This window comes from Megascapheus bottae, chromosome X, assembly GCF_031878675.1.
Source record: "Megascapheus bottae isolate mThoBot1 chromosome X, mThoBot2.hap1, whole genome shotgun sequence".
In the NCBI taxonomy this organism is placed as follows: Eukaryota; Metazoa; Chordata; class Mammalia; order Rodentia; family Geomyidae; genus Megascapheus; species Megascapheus bottae.
The window spans coordinates 23,242,827-23,257,454 of record NC_143547.1 but is presented as its reverse complement, the minus strand read 5'-3'; the positions used below and the strand labels follow the sequence as shown (position 1 = coordinate 23,257,454).

General features: G+C 43.0%; 1 protein-coding gene across 5 annotated transcripts in view; it reads left to right on the top strand.

The window, feature by feature from the left end:
- Positions 1 to 2,981: 2,981 nt before the first annotated feature.
- The window catches only part of Med14 (mediator complex subunit 14), a 98,257-nt gene continuing 86,610 nt past the window's right edge, over positions 2,982 to 14,628 (top strand). For 4 of the 5 annotated variants that reach the window (XM_090326789.1, XM_090326787.1, XM_090326788.1 and 1 more), the window contains exons 1-2: positions 2,982 to 4,179; positions 10,651 to 10,677. In XM_090326789.1, coding sequence (XP_090182915.1) covers positions 3,965 to 4,179; positions 10,651 to 10,677 — 242 coding nt within the window. In that variant the 5' untranslated portion in view covers positions 2,982 to 3,964. The remainder of the gene's footprint in view (positions 4,180 to 10,650; positions 10,678 to 14,628) is intronic. The other variant, XM_090326790.1, reaches the window with a different exon arrangement.

Genomic DNA, 14,628 nt, shown 5'->3' with positions numbered 1-14,628 from the left:
TGGGCTTGAGCTCAGGGCCTGAGCACTGTCCTTGGACTTTCTCAAGGCTAGAGCTCTACCACCTGAGCCTCAGCACCACTTCCGGCTTTTTTCTATGTATGTGGTACCGAGGAATCGAACCCGGGTCTTCATGCATGCTAGGCAAGCACCTTAACCACTAGGCCAAACTCCCAGCACCTCCTCCTCCCATTCTTGTTTTGCAATTTGCTTTACCTTTGTTATGACTAACTTAATGAAAGATCAAAGGTATTTAGGTTAACAACTTAAGGAAAGGCCAGCGGTAGCTCACGCCTGTAATCCTAGCTACTCAGGAGGCTGAGGTCTGAGGATCAAGGTTCAAAGCCAGTCCAGCACAAAAGGACCTGAGACTCTATCTCCAATTAACCTCTAGAAAATAGGAAGTGGGGCTTAGCTTAAGGGTAGGGTGATAGCCTTGAGCTGAAGAGCTCAGGGACAGTGCTCATGCCCAGAGTCAAACCCCATGACCCAAGAGAAAAAAAAAAGAACTAAGGAAAAATGGTTGCAGTTGTACTGAAACTATCTGAGATGTGATAGAGTTAGAGGGAAAATAAACTTCAATGAAACATGTCACAAGGAAATTGCCCAATTCTATCTAATACAAAATTTTTGTTTTCCATGTAAATTAAAACCACAATGAAGTCATGTGTGGTGCCTCACGCCAGTATTTCTATCAGTCAGAGAGGCAGAGGTAGGAAGACTGAAATTTGAGGCCATCCTAGGTTATACAGCAAATTCTACATGAGCCTGGGCAATACATGAACAGCCTGTCTCAAAACCAACACGAAAATGGTACTAATACGAATACTAATACTACTATTAAAAGAAGCAGCACCAGTAGATACCATATACAACTGTTCAAATGGCTATTTCAGAAGGGAAAAGGGAAATAAATTTTTATGAGGATGTGAGCAAAATCAAACTCTCAAACATGGAGGGTGACAATGTAGATGAGCACAGCTTGTACAAAACAGTAATGAAGGTCTCTAAAAATACTTTTGGAGATATCAGGAAAAGAAATGGAATCAGTGTGCTGGAGAGGTCTGCACTCCTTTTTGTAGCACTATTGACAATAGCCATGATACAGAAACAGCCGAAGTTCCCTGGCCAGGCAGAGCACAGACATGTGCCTCCAGCTGAGGCAGGAGGAACTTGAGTTCCAGATCTTATGTTCCAACACTGTGTTGAAAAGAAACACGTAAAAGCTATTATTATTATTATTACTATGTGTGCCTGCATGCCAGCACTGGGGCTGGTCTCTTAGGGCCTGGGTGCCATCCGTGAGATTTTCTTTTTTTTTTTTTTTTCCACTAAAGGCTAGTGTTCTACCACTAGAATCTTAGCTCTCCTTTGGGCTTTTAGTGGTTAATTGGAGATAAGACTCTCAGACTTTCCTGCCTTGGCTGGCTTCAAACCCTGATGCTAGGATGTCAGCATCCTCAGTAGACAGGATTACAGGTGTCAGACACTGACAACGGGTAAGTTATTATTCTGATCTGGGGAACTTTCATTGTTGTTTATAGGGCTTGAACTCAGGGCCTGGGGCATATCCCTGAACTTTTTCCACTCAAGGCTGGCACTCTACCACTTTGAGCCACAGTGCCTCATCCGGTTTTCTGGTGGTTAACTGGAAAAATAATCTCAGAGTGGAGAGGTGAGTTTGGCCTAGTTGTAGAGTGCTTGCCTAGCATGCGCAAAGATCCAGGTTTGATTTCTCAGTACCCCATACATAGAAAAAGCTGGAAGTGGTGCTGTGGCTCAAGTAGTAGAGCTCTAGCCTTGAGAAAGTCCAAGGACAGAGCTCAGCCCCTGAGCCCAAGCCCAGGACTGGCAAAAAACAAAAAAAAAAAACAACAAAAAATCTCATAGGCTTTCCTGCCTGTATTGAATCATGATTCTCAGATGTCAACCTCTTGAGTAGTTAGGATTATAGGTGTGAGTCATCGACAAACTTTTCCTCCCACCCCAATGTGCTGAGGAACATTTGGATATTTATAACATCATTTCCTGCCCTTTCAAAATTACCAATACAGGCAGAATGGCTAAAAGTAGTCCAGGAGAAAAAATTACATCTGTCTGGGAGCCAGGAGTTTGGCCTAGTGGTAAAGTGCTTGCCTAGCGTGCATGAAGACCCAGGCTCGATTCCTTCGTACTATATACATGGAAAAAAGCTGGAAGTGGTGCTGTAGCTCAAGTGGTAGAGCTCCAGCCTTGAGAAAAGTCCAAGGACAGTGCTCAGGCTCTCAGGTCCTGAGTTCAAGCCCACGACTGGCAAACAAAACAAAACAAACAAACTATTATATCTGTCTGTCATGTATCAAAAGATTTCGTCCGCGGGACACTCCTAACCTTGGCTCTAACTGAACAAGAGTAGCATTTTGCAACATTAAGGGTAAAATAGAAGCAATCTTCCACTTTAGATGCGGCTTCAAAGAGATGATTAAAATTGTAACAATGAAGCTTGTCCTGGGTAGTTTGAGGAGTGAGAGAATAACGGTCAGTGGCAGACTGAGGAGTCTGATCAACATGCATATGCGTACATGTCAAGGTGTAATCCTTTGTACAAATCATTGATGCTAAAAAATAAGGGGAAAGGTCGCGATTCCATTTAACAACATTTTTTAAAGTGAGTTGCACATTAGAATCACTTGGGGAACTTTCAAAAATCCCCAAGCCTAGACATCACACCAGACCAATTATTACATTGGCATCTTCAGGGGATGGTACCCATGAGGCTTATTTTTTGTTGCTGTTAAAAAAGCCACCAGGTGATTCCAAAGCGAAGCCAAGACTGAAAAACAGCCACAAAATACAAAGCGTGGATTTTGAAGGAAGCTGAGGGGGAGAAGGGTGTGGCAATAGCTGATCTGAAAGCCCTTGCTTTGAAAAGCAGGGCATAGACAAAACCCTAGAGCTCCTAAGAGAGGATTTAAGGGCTGGCTAGACAGGATTTGATTGACATTAACGAATTTAGCATAGGTTCCACCCTGTGAAAACTAGATTATTTTGCCAAGTTGCCCTGTCCCCAACCTCAGTCCTATAATCTCACACCTTTTCCCATAGCTGCAAAAAAAAAAAAAAAAAAAAAGGGCAAGGCCACATTCGAGACGCAGCACGCCACGAACGCCGGTGGGCGTGGCCATAGGCGTGACCAGGGCGTGACCAGTACGAGCGCGAGGCCAGGCCAGGGCAATTTCGTTGCGACACTTGAAACCCAACTTACGAACTTCTAGGGACAGCCTCTTCGGCCGTCTAAGGGACTCACTTAGGAAGCGAAGACGGTCTCCACGGGATAGTGGTAGTCTTTGGGACGTTAGAGGTTAGAGGGAGGGAGGGCAAGGCTGAGGCGCCCGGTAACTGCTTACGTCCATTAGGACGCGGCCTGTTCTGCCGTCACCCCCGCTTCCGGCGCCACCGGCTCCCCTTTTCCGTTTTCCCGCCCACGCTCCAGCTCCGCCCCACTCCCACGCGCCCGCCTTCCTTGTAAAGGCTCCGACGCAGGGCTGCGGGTGTGTTGGGGGAAACCATTGCCGGTTAGTTTCAGCAGGCTGCTCGCACGTTCCTCTTCCGTTCTGTCCTGACGACTTCCGCTTCGAGCCGTCAACATGGATGCTGCAGCTGCCTGGTGAAATTGTTACTGAGCAGTCTGCGGAGTTGCAGCTTGTCTGCAGCGGCCGCCCTGCCTCCCCGCCCTCTTTGCCTTTCCCCCGCCCCCCTCCCCTCCCCCATCCCCTTCCCCCCGCCCGCTCGCATCCCTGGGGCCGGCGGGCTTCACACTATATGGGGGCGGGCCTCCAAGGTCCGAGTACTGCTTCCTGTTCGCCGGTGGCTCGACGGTAGGCAGAGGCCACCGTTGCCCGCGCCCGCTCAGGCGCGGTGACCGAGTACCCCGGAGGCTCAAGAGCCGCATCGTGGGCCATTGCGCCAAGCCTGGCCCTGCCCCGCCATGGCCCCTGTGCAACTGGAGAACCATCAGCTGGTCCCGCCTGGCGGTGGCGGCGGTGGCAGTGGCGGCCCCGCGTCAGCCCCAGCACCACCTCCTCCAGGAGCTGCCGTGGCGGCGGCAGCTGCTGCTGCGGCTAGCCCTGGCTACCGACTGAGCACTCTGATCGAATTTCTGCTGCACCGGGCCTACTCGGAGCTCTTGGTGTTGACAGACTTGTAAGTGCCGCGAACCCATGCCTGGTCCTCAGCCTCCCCCACCTTCCCGCCCTACCGAGTAAGACGGGTGCTTGCTCCTCCTCCTCCTGTGGTTGCTACGCCTAGGATTCGAGAATGGGGCTCGGAAGACATGGAAGGGAAGCTTTGTATTAAGGGTGGGTCTTTCTGACAGTGCAGCCGTCCAGACCTGCTAATTTGCTTCTTATCACACTTTGATTGAAGATTGTCTTTGGGATTTTCGTCCCGAGTTCCCCATACAACTCTATTGACTCTAGGCTGAGTTCGAGAATAGAGCTCAGAATTTGGGAATACATAATATTGGAACTGGGGGGGAAAAATCCCAAAGACGGGACATTTGTTTAACAGTATCTTGACAATACATTCGAAAGATACGTTGTAATGGTTTCTGGTGACTCGAATGCCGGAGATTGTTTAATCCGACAACGGTTTAGATGTCAAGTATTTTTTTTCCTGAAACCTTTGAAAGTGAAGTTTGCAAGGATTTAGTGAAAGTAAAATGTTTTTGTACCTAGTATGCTGTTATTTCAAGCACGTAGTTACCTGTGAAATGCCTTAGGGCACCATTATGGTGTTAATCCCGAAGGAATGGATTTAGAATACACCAACGACTTGGTGCCGAAAGGAAAGGCAAGCACTCTAAAAATTTGGGGCTCTGTTTTCAATCTAATAGCCCAGGTTTACAAAAAGTCATTATTAGTTTTTATCTAGGTTAGTTTTTCTTTGTCATAAAATTTCAGGTCATGGTTTTCAAATGAAGAACATCAGTATTCACATAGTAAGCTGAAATACTGCATGGCAATATGTTCCTAGAGACTTACAATTCGTGTTTGCAAAAGACTAAAAGAATTACAGTAGGTTCCACTTGTAAAACCTTGCCACTTAGTTTTGTTGTGCTGTGACTTCATTAAGAAGGATAGAGGTAGAGTTAAAGATGTTTAAGATAGGTCTCATGGTTATATATTATTTTAGTAACATATTTCTGCACTGCTTATTGGAGGATTTTATTTTTTAAAGCATTCTTATGGAAGCTTCACATATGGGAAGGTCCTGTCCTATGTAAAATGTCTCATGGATTTGTTTTCCCATATAGGACTGGTAGCTTCTTGAATTGTGTTTTACTATTTTAGGGCTTGAGTTTATCTGTTTTATTGCTGTAGAGTAAATATATGGTTAGAGTCCCACACCCGTGTGAGATGAATATTCATAAATATATTTTCCAGATTCAGTATATAAAGGGAATCTGGTGTGGTGACACGGGTCTTGGCACCCAGCTGAGGCAGGAAGATCATGATGCCAGCATGGCCTACATAGGGAGTTCAAGCCTACCTTGCACTACATACTGAGATCTTGCCTCAAAGACATAGCAAGCATTTAATGGGTATTCCATTATACCAAGTCCAGACCCAAACTCCTGGTTCTGTTTGACTCCTTCTATTCCTGCCCCCCCCCATTCTTCCTGTTGTTCAGGCCAAAATTTTTAGAATAATTCCTGGATCCTCTTTTTTTTCAAATTCCACAACCAGTGTCCTGTTATTCCTGACTTTAGATTCTTACCACTTCTCAGCATTTCCATCAAGTGTTGGTTCAAGTTACTTTGTCCTTAACCTGTGTTCTGGAATACTCTGCTTATCTGTATTTTTACTAACCTTGCTTGTTGCTCCACTGTGGTTTCTTGTCCATGAAGTAACTGGGATGATTCTTTTAAAACTCTGCTCAGATCTTTCCAGTCATTTCCTGTCTCATTTAAAGTCTATTTTATTTAATTATTTTTTGTGCCAGTCCTGGGGCTTGAGCTTAGGGCTGGGGTCCTTTCCCTGAGCTTCCCCACCCTCAGTGCTTACTTACCATTTTAGCTACAGCTCCACTTCCAGCTTTTTGGTGCTTAAAAATTAAGAGATAAGAGATTCCTGGGCTTTCCTATTGCAGTTGGCTTTGAATCTTGATCCTTAGATCTCAGCCTCCCCATTAGTTAGGGTTACAGGCTTGAGCCACTGATTTCTGACAATCTATATAATCACCTATATATAGAATGACAATAAAATTTATGATCCAATCCAGGACTCGTGTTAATAATATTGACCAGTGAACTGGGATTGTAGCTCAGTGGTAAAGCACTTGTCTGGCACGTACACAGCCTGGGTGCATCTATCCCCAACTCTACACACACACACACACACACACACACACACATTAGAAACAAGGATAAACCACTACTGTTTTGTACAAACCAGGATGTGGGCATTTTTACTTTCAAGGGCCTTTGTAGGCTATGACTTCTCACCATTACCTCTTCAGTTCATGTCCTAATTAATGCTTGCTTTTGCTTATTTTGTTCCAGCTAAACTAGCCATCTTGATAGTTCCACATACACTTCCAGTTTGGAGCCTTTGCTCTTCCCCCAGAAATCGTGATTTCCTCTCTCATTTCCTTTAGCTCTTAGTCCACATAAAACTTAGGAGGACTTTCTCTCTAACCACCTATATGATAGTACTCTGCCCCTTCATGCTTCTTCTTAGTGTTTTATCTCTGTAATACTTACCTGACATTAAGATATTGGTCCCCATTTAGAATATTACCTCCTTAGGGACAGAAAATTTAATTTGTTTGCTGCTTTCCCCAGGACCTGAAACAATGCTTGGCACATACTCAGGGCTTAACTAAGTATGCTGAATTTAGTACGTGGGTGAGTGAAATTTTAAAATTCTTATCATAAACCATGGATAGTTTTTTTTCAACTCTGAGGCTTGAACTCTGGGCATGGGTGCTGTCCCTGAGCTTATTTTGCTCAAAGCAAATGCTCTACCACTTGAGCCACAGTGCCACTTTCAGCTTTTTTGAGTATGTTTTTGCAGGTTGAGTAGTTTATTGGAGATGAGAGTTTCAGGAATTTTCCTGCCCAGGCTGGCAGGAAACCACATCCTTAGATCTCAGCCTCCTGAATGGCTAGGATTATAGGCCTGAGCCACCAGTACTTGGTCCTTTGCCCTTTTTAATGAGACAGGGCTTTGTTTTATAGCTCTGAGTGGACTGCAACTTGCTTTCCTCTTTTATTCACCTTCTAAATGCTGGGATTACAGAGTATCAATTTACCTGGCTACTATGTTTTTTTCTTGTTCTAGGCAGAAACTATCCAAGTTACTGTATTAATGTAGAGCTAGTGTTATAGGTATGTTTTATACGAGTTTTTAGGGGCATAGTACTTATTTCTGCATCACTTGAACAACTGAAGGTAGAAAGTACAGCTTGGGTAATTTACATGGTTTGGTTTTGGTCCCAGGCTTTTGGACTTCCCCGCCCCCACCTTATGCTTGGCTATTCTTCCTCCCTTCCATATATGCTCACATCTTATAACTTTTTTTTTTTCCAGTCCTGGGCTTGAGCTCAGGGCCTGAGCACTGATTGGCCTTGGACTTTCTCAAGGCCAGAACTCTACCAGCTGAGCCTCAGCACCACTTCCAGCTTTTTTCTATGTATGTTGTACTGAGGAATTGAACCTGGGTCTTCGTGCATGGTACGCAAGCACTCTACCACTAGGCCAAACACCTGGCCCCACATCATATAACTTTTTAAGAATTTGTTTCTTTCTCTTTTTTTTCTTTTTTTGCCAGTCCTGGGCTTGGACTCAGGGCTTGAGCACTGCCCTTTTGTTCTTTTTCTCAAGGTTAGAGCTCTAGCACTTGAGCCTCAGCAACATTTCTGGCTTTTTTTTCTATGTATGTGGTGCCGAGGAATCGAACCTGGGTCTTTATGCATGCTAGGCAAGCACTCTACCACTAGGCCAAACTTCCGGCCCTTCTTTTTTTTTTTGCTGATCTTGTGGCTTAAACCTAGGACTTGAGTCCTTGTGCTTTTGTGCTCTGCCACTTGAGGCACAGCTCTCTTTCTGGCTTTTTGAGTAGCTAATTGGAAATAAGAGTATTATGGACTTTCCTGCCTGGGCTGGGTTTGAGCTACAAGTTCAGATCTCAGTCTCCTGAGTAGCAAGGATTACAGCTACCAGTGGCCAGCTTATTCTACTCTTTTTTTTATGCCAGGCCTGGGGCTTGGTCTCAGGGTCTGAGTACTGTCCTTGGGCTTTCCTCAAGGCTAGCTCTCTACCACTTGAGCCACAGCACCAGTTCCTCCTTTTTCTGTGTATGTGGTAACGAGGAATTGAACCCAGGGCTTCATGCATGGTAGGCAAGCACTCTACCACTAGGCCATCTTCCCTGCCGTTATTCTACTCTTCTAAACTTGAGTTAAAATTAGAAAATGGTAGGGTCTCAGTCATGTAAACTTGTTTTGCTGCACTTTAGCATAAATAAGTTACTGTGCTTTATATATGTTCCAACATTTGTATTATAGGACTTTTACCCTTCAATGTGAATTTCTTTTCACAAAAGAATTTGAAATAGATTAGGAAGCATTGACAAAAAGGAGAAACAGTCAGCAAATCCTGTCCTTTGTCTCAGAAATGACAGCACCTCTGGTGTGAAATGATACTTTTAGGGTATCTGAGGTAGGAATCTTGTTTTTGCTGTGTATATTTCCCTGCCAATCCTGCACTTGTCATCTTTCTCGATTGAGGACAAAAGATTGTGCCTCCTCAAATATTCTCAGAAGTTTTTGTGTGTAGCAGAATATACCAGTGACTATATTTGTGAGTTTTGTTTTTATGCTGGTCCTGGGACTTAAACTCAGGGTCTGGTGCTGTCCCAGAGCTTTTGTGCTCAAGGCTAGTATAATGCTCTACTGCTTTGAACCACCGCTTTATTTCTAGCTTTTTCTTAGTTAATTAGGGAAAAGAAACTCATGGATTGGCCAGAAGTTTGGCCTAGTGGTAGAGTGCTTGCCTAGCATGCATGAAGACCCGGGTTCAATTCCTCAGTACCACATACATAGAAAAAAGCCAGAAGTGGTACTGAGGCTCAAGTGGTAGAGCTCTAGCCTTGAGAAAGTCCAAGGACTGTGCTCAGGCCCTGAGCCCAAGCCCAGGACGGGGGAAAAAAAGAACCTCATGGATTTTCCTGCCTGGGCTGGCTTCATCTGATCTTAGCCTCTTGAGGAGTTACAATTACAGCTGTAAGCCTGTGGTGCTTAGCCTTATTTGTGATTTTTTTTTTAAAAAATAGGGCCTTAATTTCTGCTTTAATTCCTGTGGTCTGTTGGCCTTATTTCCATCCACTGTCTTCTCTGAGAATATCAGGTAACTGTCAGTCACATTTTAATACTTTCCCCTCCTTGTACCTTTAGAAATGGTTTCAGTTCATCTGTTCTTGTGACATAATGGATGGGAGAAGAGTATATATAGTTGGCTCGGTTTTTCAGAGTCTGAACCACTGGTCAGAGATGAACAGAATATAGCAGCAGTTCAGTAGGCAGCTTAGGCCCTTTCTGTGCATCAGTAGATGCAAGAGTGTTAGATTGTATGATCTATCAAGGAAGAAATTGAGATGGGTTTCTGGCTACCAATACTAGAGAATTAAAAAAATCAAAACCTTATGATGAAGGTCTTTCATTTAGCTACTGTACAGCTTCATTGTAATTATCATAAAACCCTTGAGTGTATGCTTAGCTTCCAGTTTCACCCACCATAACAAAACATGGAAGGATTATTGCCTAGAACTAAAGTATGTATTCATTAGGGACTAGGAGACTGGCAACTAAGTACTACTCTGACATCTGTGGTCAATTTGGTCTTAAAAGAATATTTGGTCTTACCAAATATTTGATATAGTGTGCTGATATAAGATTTGGGCTTTTTAGATGTTTGAGGTTCATCTAATACCTTTTTTTCAATTTTTTTCTTTTTTCTTTGTTCATGGAGCTTGAACTCTGAGCCTGTCCTTGAGCTCTTTAGATCAAGGCTAGTGCTCTACAACTTGAGCCACAGAGCCACTTCCGGTTTTCTGGTAATTAATTGGAGATAAGAGTCCCATGGAGGGGCCGGGAGTTTGGCCTAGTGGTTAAAGTGCTTGCCTAGCATGCATGAAGACCCGGGTTCGATTCCTCGGTACCACATATATAGATAAAAGCCAGAAGTGGTGCTGAGGCTCAAGTGGTAGAGCTTTAGCCTTGAGAAAGTCCAAGGACAGTGCTCAGGCCCTGAGCTCAAGCCCAGGACTGGCAAAAAAAAAGAGTCCCATGGACTTTTGTGCCCGGGCTGGCCTTAAACTGCAATTCTCAGATCTCAGCCTCCTGAGTAGTTAGAATTACGGGCATGAGCCACCGGTATCCGGCTTCATGTAAACCTTTTGAAGCATTTTGAATGGAGAGAAATGTTCATTTTGGTTTTTCCTTTGCAACCATATTTCTAACATTTGTAAGTACCAAGACTTGGTAGCAACTTGAATCTATAGCAGTGGTTAACTAAGGTTTTCTGAAACACTAAAACTATTACAGAGTTGAAGTAAAGATATCACAGTTTGATGAATGTATACATGTGTTTAATCAATTTTTTTTTCTTCTCAGATTGCCAAGGAAATCGGATGTGGAAAGGTGAGTATCACAGAACCTTAATTTGTATCCTTATTGATCTATCTGTGACTATGGGGGGGTGTGGATTTTAATAGTATGTCAAAAAATACTGGGATTATGTTCTTAGGGAGCATGGAGAAATGTAGTCTTCTACTTCTTAACAATAACTGAGTATGAGACCAGTTCTAGATGTTTTATTTTACAACTCTTTATTGAGTGATTTGACCCGGTCAAGTTCCTGAAACGGATAGGAAGATATGCAAGGCAAAGCCCATAATGGATGAAACTGAGGACAGTGGCTTTAGAAAATTGGCTGCCTCATTACCATTTACTATAATAATGCTATTTCATACCTTTAGAGAATAGAAACTTGCCTCCTGCTATCTGTCTGTCTGTCTTTCTGTCTGTCTACTTTTTTTTTTTTGGTTTTGAGACTTGAACTCAAAGTCTGGGCATTGTCCCTGAGATTTTTTGCTCAGTCCTAGAGCTCTGAGGAGTACAGCCCCACTTCTGGCTCTTTGGTGTTTAACTGAAGATAAGACTACCCTCACTTGGGGCCGGGAGTTTGGCCTAGTGGTAGAGTGCTTGCCTAGCATGCACGAAGACCCGTGTTCGATTCCTCAGTACCACATACAGAGAAAAAAGCCGGAAGTGGTGCTGAGGCTCAACTGGTAGAATGCTAGTCTTGAGAAAGTCCAAGGACAGTGCTCAGGCCCTGAGCCCAAGCCCAAGCCTGGCAAAAAAAAGACTATCCTCACAAACTTATCCTACCCAGGTTTGCTTTGAACTGTGATCCTCAGAGCTCAGCCGACCGAGTAGCTAGGATTATAAGTGTGAGCCATCAGTGCCAAACTAACTATTCCTGTTTTTTTATGATTGAGAAAAATTTGGTTTAGTTGGAGTTTGGGGCTTAATACTTGACACACTAATATTTTCCATTGACCAACAGAATAAGATAAATTAAAATTTCAAGCATCACATGATAGAGATTTAAATTGTGACTAGAGTATAGTTACTTGACTATATCTTTTTTTTGCCAGGCCTGGGCCTGGGCTCAGGGCCTGAGCTTTATCCTTAGGTTTTTCTCAAGGCTGGAGCTCTACCACTTGAGCCTCAGCACCACTTCTGGCTTTTTTCTATGTATGCAGTACTGAGGAATTGAACCCAGGTCTTCGTGCATGCTAGCCAAGCACTTTACCACTAGGCCCAACTCCCAGCCCCTGTTTTTTTTTAATATATTTTTTATTGTAATTAATAGAAGGGTTACATGATATTTGCCAGATAGGTTTTTGTTTTTTTTAAGTACCATGTTACTAAGGAGGTTTATAGCACTCTTTAATGGCTATACTCCACTTCCAACTCCCAGTTCTCTTTTTGATAGAATTAGACATAGATCAAAATGATAGAGGTAGAAGAGACATTTGAAACTTGTGTTATGGCTTGACTGGCTGGTTTTAAAGAAGGAAATGTCAGTCAGGTTTGTTTTGTCCTCTCAGAGTATAGGTGGGAATATCAGAACTTCTACATCAGACAATGTCATTTCTGAAAACAATGTTACACAATAGTTGCAGGAGAAGGCCATTCATTACTAACTTAGTAGTTAGTTTGTAAAACAAAGGTAAAAATTACAAACTTACTTGCTTTAATAGAAGATGGAGACTTTTCTCTTGGGTAATATATTGATGAGTTAGAGTGATAGTGCTGAGAAGCTTTAGTAGCCCTGAGGTGGCTGCCTTTTATGTGTGTAATGATGCTGGTAGTGCTGTACTCCAGCTCGCCAGATCTTAATATATGTTGAATACTTCTGTGTTTCTGTCTTGATTCTTTGCATGCTTTCTCATAACCATTTTCAGAGATTGGCAAAGAATCATAATTGTCTCCTTGATTTTTCTCTTTATAGTATCACTAATATTGTTGGCTAATCTTAAGGAAACCTTTTTGTTTGTGAGCTTTGCATGTTCTTGATAAACAGCTTAAGTTTGCAGCCTTCAGGTAGGATGTGGTTTAATAAAAAAACTTATTTTGGTGCATTGCATCATTGTGATATTATCCAGATGATGAAATATGGGTTGGATCCTTGGGTCACTGAAAAGTTATATGTAGATTATTGGATTAGGTTCTATTTGGAGGGACATTGGTATTCTGCCGAGTCATGTTAATTTTTTTTCTTTTGTCTGGAAGTAAACACTGAAAGATATATTTATCAGTGGTATAGCTGCCAGGAAGTTGAGAGTTCTTTTAGTCAATTTTTGAAAGCTTTATGAGGACATAAAAACTGTTGAAGCTGGTGAGATGACAGTGGATCATACCTGTAATCCTAGCTTCCCAGGAGGCTGAGATCTTCAAGGTTCAAAGCCAGCCTGGGAACAAACAGACCTGAGACTCTTTATCTCTAACTAACCTCTAGAAAATGGGAAGTGGGTTTTGTCTCAATGATAGGGCTGTAGCCTTGAGCTGAAGAGCTCAGGGATAGCCCCCAGGCCAAGTTCAAATCCCATTACCCACAAACAAACAAACAAACACAACCTAACTGTTGAGCATTGAAAGAAAAAAAGTGTAGAAGTGGGTATAGCATAGAGTTGGATAGGTTTTCTACCTTGATTTTTAATTGTTTTATCTTAGGATGTTTTTGAATTTTTGGAGACAAGATCTCAGTGGGTAGTCTAGGCAAACCTTGAACTAACAGCCCTCTTGCTTCAGCCTCTTTGCTTTACCATTTTATTTTTTTGATATTCATGAGACTTGAACTCAGGGCCCTGTACCTGAGCTTTTTCACTCAAGGCTAGCATTGTATCACTTTAGCCACAGTGCCACTTCTGACTTTCTGGTGGTGAATTGGAGATAAGTCTTGTGAACTTTCCTGTCTGGATTGGCTTTGAACTGGGATCTTCACATCTCATTCTCCTGAGTAACTAGGAATACAGGCATAAGCCACTGGTTCCCAGCTTACTTACCTTTTTTTGGTCGGGGGGGGGGGGGGGGCGGGGAGCCTGGACCCTGTCCCTAAGGTCTTTAGCTCAAGATTCGTGCTCTACCACTTGCACCATAGCACTACTTCTGACTTTTTCTTTTTTTTTTTTTTGCCAGTCCTGGGCTTGAGCTCAGGGCCTGAGCACTGTCCTTGGACTTTCTCAAGGCTAGAGCTCTACCACTTGAGCCTCAGCACCACTTCCGGCTTTTTTCTATGTATGTGGTACCGAGGAATCGAACCCGGGTCTTCATGCATGCTAGGCAAGCACTAGGCCAAACTCCCGGCCCCACTTCTGACTTTTTCTATGTATGTGGTACCCTGGAATCGAACCCAAGGTTTCGTGTGTGCGAGGCAAGCACTCTATCACAAGGCCACACTCCTGGCCTACTTTATCTTTTATTTTTGCTATTCACAACATACTTTCTTCAGCCTTAGATTATTTATTTGTTTATTTTTGCCATATTGGGGATTGATCCTGGTGTATCATGCTTGCTAGACAAGTAGAATACTTGAGCATGACCCTTGTGGCTTAAATGATGAAGTTAAGCTACTTATTCACTTAAAAAAATTGTCATCTTGCAAGCTGGGAAATGGGTACTTTTGTAGAAAGAACATAATTTCAAGCTTTCATTTCCTTTCTTTCATTAAAAGTTATTAGTTACTTGCTATGTCATCTATGGAATTCATATTTTAGTGAGGCATGGTACTGCATGCTTATAATCTCAGTCCTTGGGAAGCTGAGGCAGGAGGATTGTACATTTAAGGCTAGCCTGGGCTCCACAGTGAGAACATGTCTCAAAATTTAAAAATGGTATTTGTATTTTATAACTCCTAACATGGTCCCCTCTCTGACTCAGTTAACTTCTAGTGCCATATAGTGATGAATTTAGTATATTTTAATTGAAAAAATTTTTACTGTAGTGCAAACTTAATTTAACAGTGGGATTCCTTGCTAAAACATCCTATTGAACTTATTTCTCTGAAGTAAAATACAAAGCATA